Genomic DNA, 24,416 nt, shown 5'->3' on the forward strand with positions numbered 1-24,416 from the left:
GCCCTGCCCTACCCACCCTTGTCACCCCCACCCACCACTCTCCATCCCCACCCCTGACCTACCCACCCATGTCACCCCCACCCATCTCATCCCCTCCCCCACCCTGCCCTGCCCATCCTTGTCACCCCTCCCCCCTTGGGGGGCCCCAAATCTGCTGCGACCCCCCTGAGAGGACCCCCTGGGAAGCGCTGGCCTTGCTGGGGTAACTTGGGGGTGGCCAGCTTCTGCGGCTCACCAATCTGCTTGCAGACCTCCAGGTCAACTTAGCCATTGTCCACAAAAGACTCAGCGTACTGCAAGAGCTTCAGGGTCTTCAGCCACTCATACACGATGTTGGCGCACATGATGGAAGAAAGCGATGCTGGTGGGGGGGGAGGAGGAAGGATCCAGCTGCAACTTTGAATACCCCCAGTAGCTTTCCTTGCAGGAAAAAGGGGGTCCCCTCCAAACCAGACCCAACAGCAACAGGGAGAGAGATGCAGGGAGCGGTGGTCAGCAAGACACCATTATCCCCTGGGAAGGGGGGGATTGAATCCCAAAGCAGCTCCCACAGCAGCGAGTGGCAGGCAGTGCCAAGACAAATGTCTGGCTGAGCCTCTCCTCTTCTCGCCCACCATCAGACCTGGACACCTCCAGCCCTCAGGAGGGGCGGCACCAGCAGTCACCCGCCGCCCAGAGGTCCCTGCAGGCAGGGTCCCATCTCCCCAGCAGGCAGGAGTGACTGCGTGGCTTTGGCTTGCTGTCACTGCTCGCTCACTCGCTCGCTCGCTCTCCCCCCCACTGGCTTAAGTTCCTTTGCCTCCTGCCTACTCAGGAGTCAGTCCCATGACAGTCACTCTGGGCTGCAGCCTCAGTCAGCTGCGCCCGCGAAGGATGCTCCGCGGCTCTGCTCTGCTGGGCGCGTAGCAAGAGCGCGTGCCTGGATCCTTATCTCGCCCCAGGTTGAGGAGGGAGGGGAGGACCAGACCTCCTTCACATGCTCACCTGCTTGCGCAACAGCCTCATTGCCTCCTGGCCCTTCTCGTCAGGCTGCGTGTGTGCAGAGCGGTGGCGCTTCCCCTCCCTCTTCAGGGCCACCCAGCCTTCCTCTGAGGACTGGCACTTGCCCGGCTTCTCCCTCCTACCTGGGAGGATGCACAGTCAGCCAAGGCCCCCCCATTCAACAGTTTCCCAGACTCCTGCCTTTTCAGCGCTACGTGACCCCCCCCCCGGGCAGACTGGGGGTGAGCGGGCAGCAGTCCTGGGGGCTCCCTCTCACCACCTGACAACTTTGCCTGAGGGAGAGGCGCCACATAGACTGACTGGGGGGTGCACAGCAGCAGTGGACGGGGTGGGGAAGGGGAAAAACAAGCCGGGGGTCTCCCTCCCTACACTCCACCCCCAGGCTCCTAGAGAGTGGGGTGCACCCTCAGTGCAGCCACTGCGTCTCTCCTTTGGGTGACAGAAAAGAGGGGCCAAAAGAAGCGGCCTCCCCACCGGCCCTGTGACTTTCTGAGGGTGCGCGTAGGGAGGCAGGCGGTGACTCAGGAGGAAGCCCTGCTGCGTCCAAGGGGGCTTCCTCTCAGGAAAGTGTGGCTGGGACGGAAGCCTCCTCCGAGCCCAAGCCCAGGCATGTCTACTCAGAAGTAGGTTCCATTACAGCAGAGGCGGCCCAGCCCAAGGTCCCTCGCAGCCCCTCCAGGGCAGGGGGGCCGGCCGCGAACTCTCGCTCCCCTACCTGAGCCCCGCCAGGGCGGACGAGTGGAAGAGCCGGCCGGGGCCTCCGCCACCCCAGGCCCGCTGGCAGGAGCAGGCCGCAGCCCGGAGGAGCAGCTTGGCAGTGCCGGAGGTGGCCATGAGGGGCGAGGAGGATGACGGGTCCAGCGCGGCAGGCGGCCACTTCCTTCCCCTCACGTCGAGTCCAAAGGCTGCAGACTTACGCAACCAGCATCGACCGCGGCTATTCTCGAAGCCCTGTTACGCCACCTACCTGAGCGCAGTCGCCACCCCGCCCAGGAGCGCCACACGCAAAAGGCGCACGGCCCGCCATTTTCGTAACCTTGGCCTCAGTAGGTTACGCAAATGGCGTCAGAAGAAGCTCCTACGCGCGAGGGCTGCGAATAATGTGCAGTCAGACCGCGCGCATGTGCAGAGGGTAGTTGTTGTCACGCCTTCCAGGTGCTCAATACGTCGGTCGTGATCGACTCATTTTGCCTCGCGATCGACCGGTCGATCGCGATCGACGTATTGAGCACCCCTGCTTTACACGAACCCACCAGTTTGAAAACCACTGATATATACATTATATGGTTAGCCTGTGCCCATAAGCTGAGCCTTCTCTGAGCCACTGTAAGGGACCATTGCAGGCCTGGAAAAACGAGGGAACAAATTGATTTGCTTTTCAGTAGCACTGAGAACTATTTGTGGGTTGATGCATGGAAGGAGAAGGTGTGATGTTATCCAGTGCCATGCCAAGGACTGAAGTGCAGTGGTATGGCTCTTGGCACTGGTTGTATTCAGTACTGGCGACACTGTCTTTGTTGCTCTTGCAACATTTTCCCTTTGTATGTATTCTGAACTCTTCTCTCCCTCCTTTTATTTTTCAAAGGGAGTCACTGGCAGTGATGGAGCTCCTGGCAGTCCTGGTACTAAGGGAAACAAAGGTGGTCCTGGATCTCGTGGGCCCAAAGGAGAACCTGTAAGACTCTCTGTGGTTTCTAAAGCAGAGTGACTTTTATTTGTTCATCTTAGGCATTTGACTGTATGCATATCTGCCCTTTTATGAAGGTTCCAGTGACATCAGTGGTGCTCATGTTTGTAGAATGGCTTCTGTCCACAGTTCTTTTCTTTCTTACACTATTCCTGCCATATCACCAACAATCTCACCAATATAAAAAGCCAAGTTTGGCACCTAGTATGTTGGTATCCCAGATGACAGGGACTCTAGTTTTCTGAAATTTTGTCTTCCAGAGTCCTGGGCACTTGGGACACAAACATTCCAGGCACCAAGAGAAGAATAGAGACAGAGGCCTTTCAAGCCTCCAGATCTTTCTCCCAACTGCTGATGTTGCTCAAAGTGCTCCTGTTGACACATCAATAAGAATGTTGGGGAGAGACTGACTTTGAAGTTCTTCTCCAGCTCAACTCATAATCCAAGCTGGAAAGGAATCAGATAGGATTGGTTTAGTAATCCAACGTGCTCTTTGTGCAGACAGCTTGTTTTGGGGCAGCACAAAACAGTACAAGCAAGGTTTGTACAAGTGAGAATGCATGAATTTAGAGATTATAGCCACAATCCTATCCTCACTTTCCTGGGAGTAAGTCCCATTGAACACAATAGGACTTACTTCTGAGTAGACCTGCTTAGGATTGTACTCTATATTTTATACCAGGAAGTGCATCCAATTAAAGGTATAATTTTTATCTATTCTGTCTATCATTTTGTGGAATCAGGCTAGTAGTATCAAGGGAAGAGGAAAGGGTTCTTAGCTGGGGCAGTAGATGACATAACACCTGATCAATGAACCAATTACTTTTTAAAAATCGATTGTTTCTTTGTTTAATCGATTGTTTAATTGATTGTTTCTTTGGGGCAGTAGACGAGGTAACACCTGATCAATGAACCAATGACTTTTTTTTTAATTGATTGTTTCTTTGTTTGTACCAAGGGTCGTCATGGTGATCCTGGAACTAAAGGGGCCCCAGGAACTGCTGGATCCAAGGGAGAGAGGGTAAATTCCATGGAATTTCTAAAGCAACAGAAGAAGACTCCACCATGTTGACTAGGCTGGGAGAGACAAATACATCTCAGTATATTGGGATTGCAATTATAAAGGGACAAGTCCATAAAGCAGAAGAGAATGGAGGCACATTAGCTGGGAAAACCTTTGCCCTGACTACTAAATGTTCACAGTCACAATAATCAAGATATATCTGGGGAATTAAAAGCCTGGATTTTACTCTTTTTGCTATTTCATTATTATTGGAATTTTTTTAAATATCTCACTTCCCAGCAAAACTCTCAAAGTTGACAGTTAAAATGTCATATAAATATACAAAAACTCAGATAAATCGCTTCAAAATAATGCAATTAAAACATGTATCAAACAACAATCAGTACTAAACTATTCTAATAGTTCACATTAATCTGTTGGCAGTTGCCTTTCCATACTTGAGTAAGTACAACTCGGGGTTTTCAAAGGCCACAAAATGGGATGTTTGTAGGTGAAAGGATTTCTTATTCATAATTTGTATTTTCACTGTCACCGTGCAGTAGGTGATGCTGGCACTCAGGCAGCCCCATTCCACACAGTAATACTAAGAGAAACACATTTTCACAGCAACAAATGAGTAGTTTGTAATACTAAGAGAAACACATTTTCACAGCAACAAATGAGTAGTTGGAAAATGCAGTATGCCTATAAACAGAGCCCCTCTCCGACAATAGATTTCTGGATCCCTTGTAGAAATGCATAACAGGTGTACAGGGAGGCCCCCTGTATCCACGGATCTCATGGATTGGGTATGCAGAACCCCCCGCATGTCCCTCCACATGCCCCTTCTGGAGGAGGGGGGAGCCAAAGGTCTTCTAAGCCCAGCAGAGGCCATGCGCATCTGTCTGCGGTCTCTGTCAGGCTCAGAATGATGATTAGAGTTTTTATTCTGGATTTTTTCAAAAACCAGAAGAGATGTTTTTAATGCCTTATAAGGCATTAGAAGAGTCGGGGAAGCCCTCAGTGGCCCTCATTTTTTTTAAAAAAAACCAGAAATCGCTTTTTAAATTCTAATCATCATTCTGAGCCCAGCAAAGGCCGTGGGCAGATATGTGCAGCCTTTGCCGGGCTCAGAAGACCCTCCGGAGGCTAGGGGAGCACAGCTCTCCTCACCTCTGGAGGGTGGGCATTGTTCACTCCTATCTGTGGATTCAGCTATCCGCAGGGGGTTTTGGAACGGAACCCACAAGGTTACAGGGGCATGCCTGTGCTTTGTTTTTCCTTGAAGAAGATTTTATGTGAGAGGGTAGTAAGTGCTAAGAGAGTTGATCCTCTTCTTATACCGAGCTTGGAGGAAGGAGTTGAGGCCCTCTCTTTTCCCTGGGGTTTGACAATCAAAGATACAAACCAAAGGTGCCTTCCAAATAATGTTTCAGAGATGGTCAGCTCCCAAACATTATTGAATACTTCTCACTCTGGTAGCTAAGGTATCAAATTCTAGGGCAGTGGTTCCCAACCCTCACCTAAAGGTAAAGGAATCTATAAGTGGTTGCAGGGCCTGTTAAGGGAGGTGGTGACTTGGTCGTGACAGCAGTGATGGCACTTCTGGATCCGCACTTCTGCTGCCTAAGTAAAGAAAGGGGGGTTTGGACTTAACCATGTTCTATGGTGGTGAGAACCTGGTTTTGCGGTGTTTCCAGCTGCCACCGCAGGCAGGTATGTCCAAAACCGCGTTTTTTTACTTTGGCAGCGGCACAAACCCAGGAGTGCTGGATCCTGCTGTCACTTTGGAGTTGCCATTCCTCTTAAAGAGGAAAACGTTGTTTCCCACTGCTCGGGAGGGGGGGGGCGCGACCCCCAGGTTGGGAAAACACTGCTCTAGGGAATTTGCATTTGTAAGCTAATCCTCCATCTTCTCATACATTTCCTGATTCCAAAGAAAGGGAAGGGCTTGCCAATAATAAACTAGAAGTAGTTACTTTAATGACTATTTTTTTAATCACAGGGAGATCCTGGTCCTGAGGGCCAAAGAGGTCTACCGGGAGAAGTTGGAAACAAAGGAGCAAGGGTATGAAAGAGTGTCAGAATTGTAGCCTGTGGTCCTGATATAGACCACTCTGATCATTGTATTCTCCGTTCTTGCATTGTTCCTCTGAGAGCACATTCATCAACTTCAGAACTGAACTGGGATTCATGTACTTTAACCCCATTAGAGGAACTAATATGCAACATCATTCTGAGGCCTGTTTTGCCAAGGTCAAACTTCAAAAAGAGTTTTGCAGCAAAAATACCGCAAAACAATATCTGCAGCAAAAATACAACAAAATTCAAATACAGTGTCCAGAGTCCAACTGTACAGTCCTTCCAACAGTCCAACATCAAAATGGCAAGAGCCATTAATCCCTGGCAGAGCAGCTGCTGCAGGAAGCAGGCCCTCACTGGTGTCCAGGACTGCAGAGAAGACCTCTTTGGAAGCTCTCATACTCTGCCAAGTTGTTGAAATGGGCCAAATAAAGCAGCAGGATGTTGCATCAGCAGCAGGCTGAAGCATGGCAAGCACCTGTTCAAGCGACCAGGGCTCAGCAAGCTGTTGCAACTGCCTTAGCGATGTTGGCAGACCCTTGGTCCAACACAGGCCTTTACCTTTACCTTCTGCATGTCTCTCTTGCTCTTGCCCTGACCCTGCTAATCCATTTGATAGTCTGGCATATCCAATTGATAGTCTGGCACCAGCTAGGTCTCAAAGGTGCTGGATTATTGGAAGTCTACTGTGTTTTTTTTTATATGCTCGCCATGAAGTTACTCATTTATTATACAGATTTATATCCCACTTTTCCTCCATATCCTACAAAACTAACAACTCACTGAACTTTTCAGGGCTTTAAAAATGTCTTTCTCTTGCAATTTAGAAGATCCTATACTTCTGAATACTTAACTCCCATGTATGTAGAAACTACCAAGTATGTATTTTGGGGTGACTCCATTTTGCTTCCAAAATGATAGATGGTGATAGGCAAAGTGTGTTTGCTATATGAAGCTATTTTGATTATTTACCACATCAGATGGCCTGGAGTGAGTTGCACTTTCTAGCTAGATCTCTGTAAGATTTTTGAAGTGAAGAATGTATCTGACTTGCCCTCTCATTTACATTTTTCATAGGGAGAACGAGGATTGCCTGGCCCACGAGGGCTTCAGGGTAATGTGGGAGAACCGGGAAAGCCTGTAAGTTTCATCCAAGCATAACTTCAATGTACGGCCAACATACATACAATCATCTTATTCTCTTAGGCTGCTGGCAAGAGATGGAGGCAATATATTTTATCATCCTGGCTTTTCTTATGATCACACAATAATTGTCATTCAAAGTTTGAATTTAGGTTTTTTTGCCTCCTGTTATGGGCTCTCAGTTCACCTGCTGTTCTTTCACCTGACCTCTGTTTCTCCAGATATATGTGATAAAAACAAGTCTTTGCACCATCTTTTGCCATTGCAGTTCAGTTGTAGATGTTACCAGGGGACATAAGAAGGCCTCCCTGCATTCCTCCTAACTGTGACATCAGAAATTAAAGAACAACACAAGAAATACCTTAGTGTACATATTAGTACAGCGGCAAGAATATTATATGTGCAAATGTGGAAATCTATAAACGCTCCAATTGAGAAAAATTAATAGATAAGACTTATGAAATAGCAGAAATGGATGTTTTAACAGAAAGAATGAAAGAGAGAGATATAAGTAAAATAAGAAGATATTGGAAGCCTTTTTATGACTGAATAGATAATTTTAGATAAATAATATTGACTGTTTAGATAAATTAGTAAATATTATAATGATAAAGTGGTAACATTTGCATCGATAATTTCTTTTCTTCTAGATGTTTTTTTTTAAGAATGTATGTTGTAATCCAAGGCCAATATCCTGATGTGTAACCCATGTAGACCCATCCCTAAATCTAGCCCATTTCCCTGCCCTGTATCTCAAATAAATAAACATTTAAAAAAGAAGAAGAAGAAGGCCTCCCTGCTTTCCTGCTGGCTCAGGCCAAAGAACCATCTCGTCCAGCTTCCTGTATCTCACAGTGACCAACCAGATGCCTCAGGGAGCCCCCAAGATAACAAGATACCTGTATCCTGTTGCCATTCCCTTGCATCTGCCATTAAGAGATGCAAGCTTTGCCTGGCTTGTAACTTGTGATGATCTTTTCATCCATAAATCTGTCCAATAGCACCAATAGTTTCCTGTATGATCTCACTTCCTCCTCCTCATGAGGCTCTAAGTAAAAAATTAGAGCATTGTCATATGGAATCATTGTAATTCATATTAAAGGTGGCATTCAAAACGCTCTGTGAGGTCAATGTTTATTCTTTGCTTTCTGTGACACTGTTGCAGGGCTCACGAGGGGATCCTGGTGATGCAGGTTTAAGGGGTGACCCAGGTGTTCCAGGACCAAAGGTACTAGTTTATCAGACTTTTAATTGAAAGAGTATTATCCTTTATATAGTAACGCTGAGATCCGTAGGCCAGCATAGGCTTGTTTTGATTCTGGTCATTTAACAGGCTCAAGAAATTTTGTCTTCCTTGAGCACTATTCTTAATATCAGCAGATGTTTTGCAATATGGTAAATGACACATTATCAGCATATTTTGTTGTTCTCTCTTTCTTGCCAGTTAGGACATTGTCTTCTGCAGCTACTCAGTTCATGCCCACTCTTTAGGATCTATTAAACTAATACTATACATGTACTGCTGACCTCCACAGGAGATACGTGGAGGTTATTTTTGTCAAAACTCAGTAAAAGATAAGCCTCTTAAATGCCACCCACAAGCTACCCAGTAAAAGACAAGCCTCATAAATGCTGTGCTTTTTTTGAAGAGTCTTTCTTTCCATCATAGGGAGACCGAGGAAGACCTGGCTTTAACTATCCTGGCCCCAGAGGACTGCCGGTATGTAGCATATTTAAACATACTTAAAAATTGCTTACATGGAAACATTTCATAGGAAACCAGGTTGGATGGCAACCACTCAAGAAGCCAACTTGCTGAGAAAGGAAGACTTCCCAGCAAACCATGAGGCTCTCTAGCTCAAGATTAGAACAAGCACTTGATTTTAGAGGCCCCAGGTTCAGCACCTCTAGTTTATGTATGTATATGTTCATGTTTTATTTATAGTATACCCCAACTTCTGGCAAGTACCCTCAAGTCAGCCTACAAGATTAATTCATATAGAAAAACAGAACAAAAGATTTAAACAGCAAATGTTTTTATCATTTCATATCACCAAGAAAAACCAACAGTGAAAGAATCTCAAGAGAAATGAGACTGAAGCTGCAATCCTATCCACACTTACCTTGGAGTAATCCCCATTGACTATAGTGGTATTTACTTCTGAGTAGACATGAAGTGGATTAGACTCTGAGCTGGTAGCCTGACTTGGTATAGGCAGCTTTGAGCCCAATCCTATCCAACTTTCCAGGACTGATAAAGCCACAATACAGCTCCAAAGTAAGGGAAGAAATATTCTCTTAATTTGAGGAGGCCTCCATAACTGGCCCCCCCTTTGCAGGATACTGTGCACACCCTATTGGCATTGCTGCATCAGCATTGGAGAGTTGGGTTAGTATGTCTCTCAGGAGGTGCTTTAGGGCAATGAGAGTTGCACCCCTATGTTTTGCTGCATTACAGACAACAACAAAATGACTGAGGACTACACTCATATAGCTTAGATCAGTGGTTCTCAAACTGTTGGGTCGTGACCCACTAGTTGGTGTAAAGGTTCCCCCATCCCTTTAAGGGGTGGGAGAAGGGGAGAGGCAGGGAAGCAATCCCCAAGATCGCACCCGTATGGGGGACGAGGGGGGGACTTGTAACTTACTTTATGAAGACAGGGCTGCAAGAGGTGCGGGGAGCCCTGTGCAGCCCTCTGCAAGAATTTCTTGAGGGAGTAAAGCTCCCTCAAAGTTTGAGAACCACTGGCTTAGATAGCTTGAATTATGTACCAGAAAAGCATGTCTGTTTGAGAATGAATATGACCATCATGGTAGATAGTAACAAGCAAACTGTGTACACATTTGAACGTAAAGTTTCCCAATTACTTTTTGAGTAATTTTATAGCAGTTTTTATGTTTCACTAGATGCCTCCTCAGAAGCTAAAACTGTCTCAGAATGCAGCAGTCTGCAAAGCAATTATTTTTCTAATAGCGCATTCAATCGGAGCTCCATCATCTTTGAGATTCCACAAGATGCTTTCTTTGCTTTGCTGCAATAAAGTCACATGGCCACTCTTATGGAAGTATCTGAATTGATTTCCTCTTGTCAACTGGGCTACTAAAGCCCTAAGCAATGTGACATGTTTAAGAGTTTACCTTCACTCCTCCATTCCACTGTGACCTCTAACATTGACTTGGGGCACCTGGTTAGCACAGGACGATCATTAGGGGTTGGCATTACTGGACACCTGCCAAAGCCCATATCTCAATAGGAAGCCTACTGCTAATTTTGAACCTTTTCCACTGGTTGGTGGTTCAGGTTGGGCCCAGAGGTATCTGCAAATGAATAAAAAATAACAGTCATGAGGAGGAGGTGGGTCTTCTGCGGAATCTTGCCCAAATATGGAGCTAGCACTGATTAAGCAATACTTGAGGAGGAGGTGGGTCTTCTGCGGAATCTTGCCCAAATATGGAGCTAGCACTGATTAAGCAATACTGTCTTTGCATCGTCTCCAGACAATTCAAGCGTGTGAAGAAGTTTTTGTGCGAAGTGGAATGCTTCACAAATTGCTATGAAACCCCCTTCCCTTGAGCATCTTTCAGAATAGACTAGCTGTTGTTTAACTATTTCTTGGGGCTGAAGTTGCACCAGTAGAAAGTTGGGGATTAAGTGTTACTGCTTTCCAGTCTATCAGTTGATATGACTGAATGTGGGATTTTACTTTTGCTATATTTGGGGGGATGTTTAATTAAACTTAATTTGCACTATTTTAATTGATTTTTAAGCTTTTAGGATTGGGTGGGATAAGATGCTCGAAATGGAGAAATTTGCAAAGAACTGTACAGGTGGGACCTCAGTATCCACAAGGGATCAATTTTCAGGACCCTCCCCCCACGATAACTGAAAACCATGGATAAGGAAAACTGAGGTTTTGGCCCCTTTTGAACCCTCTGAAGGCAACCCGACCTATGCTCCGGTCGCCTCTGGAGAGCTTTCTGAAGCCTGCAGAGGCCATGAGCATCAGCCTGTGGCCCATGCTGGCTTCAGAATGATTGAAATTGCAAAAAAAATGCTTCTTTTGGTTTCCCTCTAGAGACCGCAAGTCACATTTTTAATGCCTTATAAGGCATTGGAAGGCCTGGGATTCCCTGGGCTTCAGAATGCCTTAAAAGCATAAAAACATCACTTCTGGTTTCCTGAGGAAACTGGAAGTTGCGTCTTTTCAGCCCTAAAGGCCATTTTGAAACCCACAGAGGCTGTGAGCAGTTGCACCCATGTGGGCTTCAGAAAGCCCTCCAGGAGTTACCAGAGCACAACTCCAGTTGCCATCGGAGGTACAGAAACTGTGGTTTCCATTATCCATGGTTTTTGGTATGGGGGGGGGGGTCTGGAAACACAGATACGGTGGATACCAAGGCCCCACCTGTAATTTAGTTTAGAAACTGTTCATTTAAAATAAAATAAAAATTATCCCACCTTTCTCCTGTTGGATCCAAAATGGCTCACAACAACATTTCAAGCATCTGACAATATTAAACAAAATCATAATAAAACAATCAATCCTGAAAGAGTGAAGGAAAAATATACAGGGCAGAAGACAAAAAATGAGAGATAACATGCTTTTCCTATTATCTATGGATAGATTTATGACAAGGCAATACTAAAGCTGACCAGCTCTTCTCTGTTTCCAGGGTGACAGAGGTGAGAAGGGGCTTCCAGGACCAGAGGTATAGTATGATCATATGTTTGTGAATTTCTTCAGCTAACAAATCTGGTAATGAGTTATGTCCTGGTGCCTTCAAAGTGTGACTGAAGAATATCCCTGTATAGTCTTCTTTAGCATGCATATGATGAATAGGACTACTGCTTAGACTGTGCCCACACTGGTACTGTTGAACGCATCATTTAAACTCAGCAACACACTAATGCACAAGGAAGCCACACAAATACACTTTTATTAGATTACCCTTAAGAGATTCAAGGGCCCAGTCCTATACAGTGTGCACTGGCTTACTGCTGGTGTGCACTGTTGCAAATGTGCTGTAAGACACATCTGCAGCCCCCAATGCAGGTCCAGTGCTGGTGCTAGCTCAGTGCCGGCCAGCACAGTGCTAGTGCTGGTGGACCACCACTTCTCTGCCGCTCTGCAGCTGCCCAAACTGCAGGGCAGCAGAGAGGTAGATGGTGGCATGGGGGAAGCAGGGAGGAGGGAAGCTTGGGAGGGAGGTTCCAAGACAGGGGGAGGGTGGGTAGAGGGCGGGGAGGGGGCATGCCAGGGGAGGGAGCAGGGCAAGATCAGTGGAGCTTTGCTTCACCAGATCCTGAGCATGTCAGGCCACCAGCCCAACATGGAGGCTTTTGTTTTTACACCAACACTTGGGTCGCCGTAGAATGAAGTAGCCCCATTGTGTGGCTACTTGCCTTACCCAGGAAAGGGAAGGAGAAGTCCCCTTCTCCTGTGGAGCCGCTGGTGCTGCCTGGGTAGTGCTCAAGATGCTGCAGCAGCCATTTTTGGTGCTGCTGCAGCCCCGCACACCAGGCAGCTCAGGATTGGACTGTCCGTTCCAATCCGCACATTATATTGAATGTGTTGGTCTTGTTTTTTTTTTGTAAGTACAGCTTTAGCACTTTAGTACAGCTTTAGCACTGCTGGTGTTGCTATCCTGAACACTCTCCCCATTATCACCACACACTTTGTACAGAACTTCAGTTGGAGTTTGAAGCTAGGGGTGTCAAACATAAGGCCCGGGGGCCGGATGCGGCCCGCGGAAGATTTTTATCCGGCCCTCAGGCTCTCAGCTGCTGAACAGTGCTGTGGTGTTACTGCTGAAAGGGCAGCCCATATGAAACTTCATTTCTTGAAATGTGATCAAGTTTTGTGTATTTTTTCTTCTGTTGTTTGCAGCTAATGATTTCCTAAGTAAGAAAAAAGTGCTTATTTTGGATTATGACCTGTTTATTGACACCAATTCCTGCCTAATGACATAAATTCCGGCCCTCAGCAGGCATCATGAATGCTATTTGGCCCTCAGTATGAAACACGTTTGACACCCCTGCCCTAAGCGTTCAATATGCATGTACACTCAGTGCTATTTACAAGATAAGAAGGAAACAGGTTCAAACTCGTACATTCATTGAAACATATAGTTGGCCTTTTGAACATCTTTGGGGCAGGACTTCTGGTCCAATAAACCAGTATAGATATGGATTAGTCAATCTGTGCAACTGTCTTTTTGCTGTTTCAAGCCTTTGATAAGGTATTTCTTTTTACACACTTCTTATACTCCCAGCTTAGTTTTAAAGCTTTAATTTTCCATTAAAGCAATGCTGCAGAATACTACTCAAGGAGATGTCCCTAATGGGGTTGTAAAGAGATGTGGGACTGTGGATAGGGCGGTGTGAGTGGTTCCAGCCATGCAGAACTAAAAGAAAAATGAGAAAAATCCTAACCCTCTGTGCAAATTTTGGAACAGGGTGCAAGAGGTGACTTTGGACTCAAAGGCCCTCCTGGACCAAAAGGACCCAAAGGTGAACCTGTAAGTAGTGTTTGTACTGTTCAACACATTTGTTCTTTACCTCTATGTAGCAATGTCAAAATTTAAGAAAGCTGATCGTCATCACAACTTGCTGGATATTTTTTATGGGCCCCATAAGGCAATACACTGATACTCTTATGGGCTTCTTGCTTTCTCTTGCATGTTAAATGACATTGTAGATCCATCTAATCTTAAGGCAGCTCCAGATATTACCAAAATTGTGTGAAACAACAGTGTTAGAAACATATGTGGACATTGCAATTCAGTGTTCAGGACCATAGAAGTAACTTGTGACTATACAGGATTTAGATTGCCTTGGGGCAAGATACTGTGATCTGTTGACCAGGATACCTACCAGACTGGTGATCCTGTTTGTGTAGGATTTGCCTCTACCCTCTGTCATACACATGTAATATAGTAAACAGGAACAAAAGCCTCATTCATATGAAACTCTGAATCATGTAATTTCTTCTGTCCTGTGATTTTTCCCCAGCCTCCCAAAAAAGCAGAAAAATTTTCCAAAATGGAAAATTATGCATATAGATCTCCATATACCCACCTCAAATATACACATACACATGGTGGAGTAGTGAGATCACACAAAGAGGATTTTCAGCCTGCTTCCCATAATGTTTGGTGACAATAAATGAAGCCTCATAAAGCATTTTGTGCTGCAGAACTGGTAAGTAGTGTTTCAGACACATGAATAGTCTGGACTGAAGTAAGCAAGCAGAGGTTTACCTACAGCACAATCCTATGCATGTCTGATCAGAAGGAAGCCCAATTGAGTTCAATAAGACTTATCTCTGAGTACAGGCACAATTCTAACCAGCTTTCCAGCACTCACATAGCCGTAATGCAGTCCCAAGGTAAGGTAACAAACATGTCCTTACTTTGAGGAGGCTTCCTTGACTGCCTCCCCACTTCAGAATGCAGTGCACACCACATTGGCACAGCTATGTCAGAGATGTAAAGTTGGTTAGGATTGCGCCCTAAGTGTGTATAGGATTTCAGGGAAGTAAATAACTTTTCATGCCCTTTTTAATGCATTTTTGTGCTTGCAGGCCTAAATTCACAGGCATTTCTTTTTTTCTAGGCTGACCCTGGCCCTCCAGGTGAGCCTGGACCCAGAGGACCTCTTGGTGAACCAGGCCCTGAGGTATATAGCTGGCATTGCATATTAGTTGTCATATCATGGCCCCCTTTCTCTGGTGTTCTGAGGCTGACTCGCAAGACCTTCCCCAACTATATTTACAAACTGATGCACATACAAGCAGCTAGCAGGGATTCAGGCAGAGTTGACTAAAAGAAGCCAAAAAAAATTAATGAATAAACGGAGTCTAGTGAACATAATTTCCCATTGCTAAGGAAGAAAAAATAAATATGATTGGAATGCAAAATCTGCCTTTTAAGAACTTATAAAAATTTAAGCAACAGTAAACATTCTTGAATCTGCAAGAATGGAGAAATACTTCTACCTGTTCATATTTGTAACTTCAGTCCCACCCCTGCCATTTTTCCCAAGCACTTTTCCTCTTATCTTCAGAAGGTGGAGTGTATAACAAGTGTAGGATTGCCAACCCCCCAGGATTGGCCTGGAGACTCCAGGAATTGGCATGAAGGCCAAGCTGACTACTAAAGCAATCTTGGCAATTTTAAAGGGTCTCCCTGATTTAATGACATTATATTATACTGGGGGAAAAGAAATATCCAGAATAACTTCAGTTCAAATTGGCAACCTTAAACAAGCAGTGGAGGTCTTTCACAAGGCCCCTCCTTAACAGTAGTTAGCAAACTTCAAGTGTCAGTTAATGCTCCAGATTCAGTAGGAAAGGTAGCTACTTTCTTGGAGTCAGTGTTGAAGAGCAGCAGGTCACAATCTGGAACACAGAGGACTAGCTAACTACTATTATTATGATTTGCATCTGTACTTGTGGCTGATACTGTAATTGTTTTTGTTTTTACTATATATGCCAATAAAGCTTTCTAAGGAGTAATTGAAGTAAGCAGGTTTGATCATTTAAAACAAGCTCAACTCAGTCAACAATCAGAACAGATCAACAGGATATATGCTTGTTTAATTCTGTGTCCATGATGTAATGGGTTCATTTTAGTTCAGCTTACATCTTATTTTCTGATCTGTACATGGAAATATTTTCCGATATGTCATTGGTGAAAGAAGTTTCACGCATTCAGGGTGTCTTTTTTTTGAAAGGCATACATGGTAATTTTTTTAATGACAAACTTCAAATGGTAGCTGCAATACATGTCTATTAAGCTGATATTGAAGTAGTAAGGCTTAATTGGCTTATTGAGACTAGGTACGAGTTTGAATAACCTGCCTGTGCATCTATGTAGAACACAGAATAAAATACACTGGAATATCTTGGTGGAGGGGGGGGGGAAACAGATGTTCATTGTTTTACAAGGCAGTCACTCATATTGCTAGAAGTTAGTAAAATGTGTTTTGAGTTTATTATGTGCTCCTTTGTATGCAACCGCCTACTATAAACTAGCAGAAGCAGTGTTCCTACTGCAGATATGGATCCTTGGAAATCCTTGGAGATCCTTGGAGACATCTATAATGTCTCCTTTTTTTTTAATAGGGTGGACCTGGACCTGCTGGTGATCCTGGCCTAACTGTAAGTAGAAAAGAATTCCTGACCATTATTACAGTTCTCTCTAGGGACACTGCTGTCTACCTAATAGTTTCTAGGTTACAGTGGAATAGAAGAAGGTCCCACTAAGTGGGTAAAATCTGTGGCACATTTCAATATCTAACCCAAAGCCAAGTTTGAACCATGCCTTCTTAGGATCATTGAAACAGAGTTGGAAGGGTCATCTAGACATCTAAAGGTCATCTGGTCCAACCCCTGCCTGCTTCTTCTACTTCTTGCCCACAGTAAAGCATTAAATTTCATTTGTTCAGCCAGGCTAAAATTTGATGTAACAATGTCAGTGGAAGTCATTACAGTAAATTGTGAACATCAAGCTGGCTGATTTCCTGATAGGCTTGGCTATGCCCATCAAACCCATTGCACTCAAAACTGCTCTTTCTATCTTTTGTTCATAGGACTGTGATGTAATGACCTACGTCAGAGAAACCTGTGGCTGCTGTGGTTAGTTCAGACTCTTTTCTCCTTGTAGATTTAAAACAGCAATGGACTCGTTTAGTCTCAGTTAGGGTGAATGTCAAGAACATCTCTTAGTAGGGTGGATGTGCACCTCAGGTCACTGCAGCAGCATCCCTTGTCCCAGTGGTACCTGGGGCATGGGGGACATTATGACCCAGCATGCCATCTCCCCACATCGGCATGTCAACCCCCTCCCATTTCCTAAATGGCTCTGTTTCTGAGCCAAGTAGAAGCAAAGGCAGGCACCAGAGCCCCTCTACACTGCGCTCATCACTCCTAATAGTCAGACAGCGAGCACAGCACACACCCCCTATGGAGACCATGGCAAACCTCTGGACAGCTGCAGGGGAACAACCCAACAGCCCACTACAAAATTCTCAGTCCTTCTCTGATTAGGGTTGCTTTTCAAGGTGTCATAGTTCAGTCCGATTAAAGAGGACTGGCCAACCTGTATCATTAGGCCACATGGAACCTGCAAAGCAGTCATATCTGTCCTCTGATAACCCTAACAAATTTTAAATAACTTGGAAGGAATATGAAATTGTTTTCAGAAGTCTTGTATGTAATGCCCCAGGTATGCCTATATTGGTGCACACTATAATTTTATGGTGAAAATGTAATTATAGAATCTTACGTTTGGTTGTGGGGCAAAGAACCCTTCTGGCTGCAGGAAATCCCTGCAGACATGGCAAAGCAGAAGTTAGCTCCCCCTGATTTAAACTTCCGAAAGCACACTGTCTGACTCAAAGTATAAACCTGACTACATGGGGTGCATTCACAAGAAGGCTTTAAGGCAACGGTTTTGAACCGCTGTACTGCAGCACACTGATGTGTCTTGAGAAAGACAGCAGCTGCACGCATGGGAGAAGCAACAGCTTTGACCCTCATGTGGAAGAAAAAGGAACAGGCAGCAAAGGGGCTGGTTGCAGCTGCTTTGCATCTCCTGCTGCTTGCTCCTGCTATTGAGCAAGACAAAGACTGCAACTCTATCCTCATTTACCAGGGAGTAAGCCCCATTGACTATTATGGGGCTTACTTCTGAGTAGACATGTCTCAGATTGGATATTGCCTGCCCTGCGTGATTGGGCAGCCAGAGAAGCCTGGAGGAGGTCTGGGCGGAGTGAGTGAGAATGGGGGAGCCAGGAGCAGGTAAGCAGGTAGGAAGCAAGCGAGTCTGCTGAGGCCACCAGCCTCAGAATTGTCTGGCTTAAAGGGTCCTGGAAAGTTTGCCTGCAACTCCCCAAAGCAACCCTCCCTACGTTGCCTTTTGCCTTTTAGAAGAAGGGGGTTGGGCCACAGTCCTATCCACACTTACCTGGGAGTAAGCCCCATTGACTGTAATGGGACTTATTTCTGAGTGGACATGGATAGGATTGGGCTTTTGGTCGCACTCTTTTTTCTTAAATACACGAGCAGGCAATTGGCACTTCTCTTCTCCCCCACCCCTCTCCATCCCACAGGTACATTCCCTCCCCCCAAATCTCATAATCGCAGTTAGCACCTCTCTTACTGTCCCTCCCCTCACTTGTCCCCACCTTGCAAAGGTCCAGAATCACTTGCCTCACATTCTCTCTTATCCCTCACCCCACTCCAACTGAATCCTGCAGTTGTTTCAATCATGTCTCTTCATTGCCCCTCACCCCACATCTCTCCACTACGTGCTCAATCTGATCTCTCTTTGCCAACACTTTCTGGCATAACACTTTAATAACAATCTGATCACCGTACTTCAGAACATTTTTCCTCCTTTCCAGAATCACATATACTTTTCTCTCCAAGCTTCTTGTGAGTTTCTTTGTCATGTAGTGATTTAATTGTATTAATTATGTTAATTAAAAATTAATTGTAATGTAGTAATTTAATGTAAGTAAAAAACTGGGAGTGTGCTTTGACAATTTTAGTGCCTTGTCGGTGTGCCATGAGCTGAAAAGGGTTGAAAATGGCTGCTTTAAGGGCAGAAGAATGATTTAGCAAATTTTTCCAATCAACAGTGACTGCATCATTTCATCTTTAGTGGAAGGATTCCTATACTTTTGCCAATACAGTTCTTTTCTTCTCATGCACCCACAGTCCACACCATCTGGCTACCTTCTTCCTACATTATGTTGTTCTGTTCCTCAGCTCCCTCTCAGCTGTCAGAGGGATTGCCATGAACCCATTGTAGGTGCTACATGCTTGCCATGAACCCATTGTAGGTGCTATATCTTATAACCCTTTTAGCTGTGGTAGAACTATTGCATTTTCCCTGATTAGTTTCAGAGATGCCTAGTTGCAGATCCCATGGTGGCAGGAACACCTTGACACTATTTCATCTGCCCCCAGTGCCTATGCTGTTACTGCTAAACTGCTGGAAAAGACAGCCTAGAACCAGCAGCACAATGCCCCAGGGAAAGAATACTACAGAAAGAAACTGGGAAACAAGAGGGCTGTTAATCACTTACTCTTTCCCACATGCCCTAAGCAAGGGGGAAGCAGCTAGTGGATCTTTGTATTCGTATAAGGTGCCGTAATTGTTTCTCTGCATCCCGGCAGAGAATAGAACTGGGATTGTGAGAAAGCTGCTCTAGGCTATTATTTAGATATTTAAAAGACTGAATTGCATAATTAGGAAGGTACCAGATACTAGTCTGACAGACATTTAACCAAACTCATGAAGAGAAATGGTCTCATGGGGAGAGCAAAGTTGGAGAGGTGGTGAATGAACAAGCCCCAGCCCATTTGTTCACATCCATTCTGCAACTCCTGTGGGTACTCTGATCCTCTTCTGACTTGCTGAGGTTTGCAGCAGCTGCAGTCCCCTTCCCCCTCCAACATGTTCCCCTAAAAGAAGGGGAAGGAGAGGAAACTGCCTTGGTTCCAAATCACTTCTCCCAAACCATCCAGTGCTTATGAAACACCAAGCGTATTTGAGCACACACCCTTCCCTTCCCTTTCCTTCTCTTCTCTTACATGGAGCAGAGCATGTAGTCTCACTCCTCCACAGTGCTTCTGTTTCAGATTAACAGAAGCAGTGCATTTATGTTAATCTTAAACACAAGCAGGGTGGAAGATGGAGGCTGCAGGCCTGTCTCCTGCAGAGGGAAGGGGGCACCTCTGCCCCACATTCATGGGAGGCAACTCACTTGCTCACCCATCCTTTCCCTAGTTTCTTGCCCCCTCCATGGGGGATGGGCAGGCACCTGGGAGCAGTTAAATTCAGCTAGAGGGTGACAGGGGCTGCACCTGCTTTTACCTTTTGCGCATCCTACAATTGGGTCCAGACCCCCAAGTTAGCTCTGCCCTAGACCAATAGTTTTTGAATGCCAGAATTCTAATTCTTTTGTCTTTGTTCTCTGCAGATTGTGAGAAGCAGTGTGGCCCCTTGGACATTGTCTTTGTCATAGACAGTTCAGAGAGTATTGGCTACACCAACTTTACTCTGGAGAAGAACTTTGTCATCAACTTGGTGAGCAGACTTGGCTCCATTGCCAAGGATCCAAAATCTGAGACAGGTAAGTGATGTGACTGAGCAGCTGATATCATAGCTGGACATCATCTGTAACCATGATGATTTGATGATACCAGAATGCAGTCAGTGCAGTTGAGTCCTATCAGACAGGCCAGCAGAATCTAGGGCCTTAATAATGTTCTTCTTTATCAGTGAAAGGAAATCTATTGATTTCCAAATGTATGACATTTACTTTTGCATGTTGAGTATGTGTTGTATATGGATTTTAGGATACTCGCCTTTTCCCATTTATCTTCTAATGCTATTTAAAGTGGATCCAGTAGTAGTCTTTCAAGATTACAAGATTACTTGAAAGATAGTCACACCCCACCTTCTTAGAACAACCCTGAAAACTAGGTGGAGGACTTGGGAACACTGTGCTTTGGGAGCATGCATCATACTCCCAAAAGCAGAAGAGAGACAGGTAGCCCAATCCTAACTTGCGCTGGAGCAGGCAGGCTAGTGGACCTGTGCTTCATCCAGCGCAAATTTGGAGCCAAAAGTGGCACAACCTTAGCAAGGGGAAACCTTTCCCCTTACCCCTGACGAGGTGGTGCAGAGCCGAGCAGAACGGAGTGGCCAGGGGCCGCTCTGCACTGCCCGGAAACTGGGTCAGGGTCTTGCATAACTACTGGATCCTGGCCCTGCCTCCTGCTCCCTGTCTGCCTGCCCCCAGGAATGCCTGCTGCCTGCCCTCCCCCGCCCTGAAACACCTCCCTCCTGCCTCCTCCCTGTCATCCCATGTCTCCCCCAAACCCCTGCATTGTCCAGGCTCGGCAAACACAAACTTACTATGCCAGGGCTGGATCCGGCGCAGGGAGGCCAACGCAACTCCTTGTGCCAGCCTTCCCCACTCCCAGGTTGGCACAAATGTCCACCTCACGATTGTGCCCTTTGTTATACATCTGTAATGCATTTGTATATTTCCACATGCTTGTCTCACCTTGACTGTAACTATGACCAGGGCTTCACAAATTTTTGCTCATATTACTAACCAACCTCTACTTGTGCTTGCCCCTTCCCCCAAGCTCTCTGGAACATGCAGGGGGCATGAGAGAAAGAGAGACAACGATTCATCTTATTTGTTCAGAAACGGTAATGAACAGCAGGAGAGACAACTGCTGTTACTGACTTCTCCAGACAACAGTACTTGAGAGGTCAGGAGAGGAATCCTGTTGAGTGTCGTTCTCTCCAGAGGGCCTGCACTAGTCTTTGGGACTTGTAAACACCCACCTATGATTCTGTGTGTTACAAGTGCAACATTTCCTGTGTTAGGGCATGTGTCTGTGTGGAAGTATTTATCTGAATCTGGAGTTAAGACAAGCACTGCTGCATATCACTCTGTTTTGACATGTGTCAGAGATGATATGGCAGTAGAATTTCACCTATATTCCTTTTGGGCAACTTTCCTAAATGGTCCCTGAAATGAAAAGAACTGCAACCAAACAGCCCAATAAAGAAAGGGTTCTGGATTTTCAGTGGCCTGGCTACAAAACTGTGAGGAGAATGCTCTAAGAGGAAGTCTGTCTTCTTCCAGGAAACTGTTGCTGATAGTATATTTCCTTGACAGGTGCCCGTGTTGGGGTGGTACAGTACAGCCATGAGGGGACATTTGAAGCCATCCAGCTGAATGACGAGCGGATCGATTCTCTCTCCAGCTTCAAAGAAGCAGTGAAAAAGTTGGAGTGGATTGCAGGGGGCACCTGGACCCTCTCTGCACTCCAGTTTGCCTATAATACACTCATCAAAGAAAGCCGACGAGAGAAAGCCCGTGTCTTTGCTGTGGTGGTGACAGATGGGCGCTATGATCCACGAGATGACGATGCCAACCTAGAAGCCCTCTGCCAGACGGGTGTCACAGTCAATGCCATTGGCATTGGGGACATGTTCAACGTGAAAGAAGATGATGAGACCTTGACCTCAATTGCCTGCAATCAGAAAGAAAATGTCCAGAAAATGAATCTGTTTACAGAGTTGGTGGCTGAAGAGTTCATCAGCACCATGGAATTTGAACTCTGCCCAGGTCTGTCAGTGCTTCCTCTGATGAGGCTGACACAGGATAGTTAGAATTGTTAGAATTTGAAATGACACATCATGGGTTTCAGTTATCTTTTTCTTTTTGCATTGTGTAGCTCAGAATTTAAGATCAGTTTTAAAGTCATTTTAAAAAACCACTTCCTCAGTCTCTAGAGAACTGGGTGCCATTCAGGGTGAACAACAAATGTTTGCATGAACCAGTGTAAATAAGCAGTGGCATAGCTAGGTCATTTGACACCCTGGACCCATAAATTTTTGTCACCCCCATATGACATAATCAATCAATTAATTTTTCACATTTTTATACCACCCTTCCTCTGAGGAGCTCAGGATGATGTGCATGGTTCCTCCCTTTATTTTGTCCTCTTAACAACCCTATGAGGTAGATGAGACTAAGAGATAGTAATAGTCATGGCATGAAATGAATAATAATAATGGCCCGAAAATAAATACAGTAAATATTTCCCCACAAACAATGGGGAATGCATCAGATGGTATAACATGATAGTATTATTCCTAAAAGTCATGATTTCCACAATTTTGGTCACTAGGGTGTCAAGGACATCTCTTTGGTCCATTCTGAGTTAAGGCAGGGGTTCTCAAACTTTTAGCACCAGGACCAACTTTTTAGAATGACAATCTGTCCAGGACCCACCGGAAGTGTTGTCATGGTTGGCTTGCCTGTTCCAGCTCAAGATAGGATTGCACCCTTAGTTTTACTTTCCATAGGGCTCAATACATTCATCAGCTTGGAGGGAGGGACTTACTTCTCAGGTGTTTTGGGGGGGCTGCGTTCATTGGATTGGGACCATTCTGGTGTCGTTGGATTCCTCCCAGCCTGCCCTTTTCTATGGACTAAGGCAAGTTCACCTACTCATGATGAAGCGTGTGATATGGCTCAGTTTCACTGTTCATAGGGCTCTGTGTATTTTTGTTTTCTGATTTTTTGGCCATAATTTTTGATAGAATGGAGATATTTCACTCTGGTTTTTTTCATTGCATTCTGCTGTAAATTCCACATCAAATGGTATATAACATGATGGTGTTATTCCTGAAAACCACGATTTTAGCTATTTTGGTCACGTGATGTCACCCTCCCCCAAGGCTGGCACCTAGGACAGACTGCCCCCCTGCTCCTCACTAGCTACGCCACTGACTATAAGGCCTATCCTTTCTCAAGAAATCAGACTAGTCACAATATTTTAGAAAGATAACTAAAAATGAAATTCAAAAAATATTATGTGTATATATAACATTGAGTGGGGGAACTCAGTTAAATAAGGATAAAAGAACATAACAACGACATACGACGATATACAAGGTCCATGTTTAGTTTATCCTGCAGGGAGAAAGGCAGCTCTCTCTCTCTCTCTCTCTCTCTCTCTCTCTGTGAGAGAGAGAGAGAGAGAGAGAGAGAGAGAGAGAGAGAGAGAGAGATATTTAAAAAACTCATGGAGGAACTGTTAAACACTCTTCCCATTTTTGTAATAAGAGGTACCATTCCCTCAACCACGTTTGTTTAAAGTTGAGAGCACTGCATGTGCCTTGTGCTTCATATCTAGCTTAGCATGGACCCACAGTTACATTGGTAACTGCTAGGTGCATAGTGTTCAGCATGGTTTCAATCTAATGTTTTTATTCTCATTTCAGATCCTCAGATTGTCTGCCCTGATCTGCCCTGCCAAACAGGTAAAAACACGAATAAGCAGATGCTATAGTGGTGCTATATAATGTGGAAGTGTCCTGATGCAGACAAACACTGGAAAGGTCTAGACCAGAGATGTCAAACTCATTTCATACAGAGGGCCAAAGTTAGCATTCATGGTGCTTGCGGAGGGCTGGAAGTGACATCATTAATCAGAAAGTAACATTATTAAGCAGATGATGGCCAGAAATAAGTACTTGGTTCTCACATAGAAACTCATAAAACTGCAAACGACAGAAGAGAAAATGTGCAAATCCTACTCACATTTTCAAAACATTAGAGAGCCCAATTATTATGCTGGGAGAGCCCAATTATAATGGGGCCTGGATAAATTGCTTCTGGGGGCCACATTGGGCCTATGGGCCTTATGGTTGACACCTCTGGTCTAGACCAGGCAACAGAAGGGAAAAAGATAATTTATTTTTGAGCGGAATTTTCATATCCCTACCTCCTTTCCACCATTCTTCCCTTACTCAATTGTCTGTCATTGCAAGTGGTCTCCACACACAAATACACTTATGCATTGCAGCCTGTTCGAGTGGCTCTATCCACAGGGAGTGGCTCTATCCACAGGGATGCAGGCATTCAGGGGTGGGGAGATGGTGGGATGGGGTGGA

The 24,416-nt window shown here is 45.2% G+C and overlaps 1 protein-coding gene across 1 annotated transcript in view; it reads left to right on the plus strand.

The window, feature by feature from the left end:
• COL6A2 (collagen type VI alpha 2 chain) overlaps positions 1 to 24,416 on the plus strand; it is a 64,494-nt gene that overhangs the window by 28,188 nt on the left and 11,890 nt on the right. Inside the window, exons 14-27 of the mRNA XM_066631341.1 lie at positions 2,588 to 2,677; positions 3,648 to 3,710; positions 5,698 to 5,760; positions 6,852 to 6,914; positions 8,083 to 8,145; positions 8,587 to 8,637; positions 11,592 to 11,627; positions 13,374 to 13,436; positions 14,533 to 14,595; positions 16,043 to 16,078; positions 16,510 to 16,555; positions 19,909 to 20,061; positions 21,628 to 22,080; positions 23,745 to 23,783. Coding sequence (XP_066487438.1) covers positions 2,588 to 2,677; positions 3,648 to 3,710; positions 5,698 to 5,760; positions 6,852 to 6,914; positions 8,083 to 8,145; positions 8,587 to 8,637; positions 11,592 to 11,627; positions 13,374 to 13,436; positions 14,533 to 14,595; positions 16,043 to 16,078; positions 16,510 to 16,555; positions 19,909 to 20,061; positions 21,628 to 22,080; positions 23,745 to 23,783 — 1,282 coding nt within the window. The remainder of the gene's footprint in view (positions 1 to 2,587; positions 2,678 to 3,647; positions 3,711 to 5,697; positions 5,761 to 6,851; positions 6,915 to 8,082; positions 8,146 to 8,586; positions 8,638 to 11,591; positions 11,628 to 13,373; positions 13,437 to 14,532; positions 14,596 to 16,042; positions 16,079 to 16,509; positions 16,556 to 19,908; positions 20,062 to 21,627; positions 22,081 to 23,744; positions 23,784 to 24,416) is intronic.

Source organism: Tiliqua scincoides, chromosome 1, assembly GCF_035046505.1.
Source record: "Tiliqua scincoides isolate rTilSci1 chromosome 1, rTilSci1.hap2, whole genome shotgun sequence".
Lineage (NCBI taxonomy): Eukaryota > Metazoa > Chordata > Lepidosauria > Squamata > Scincidae > Tiliqua > Tiliqua scincoides.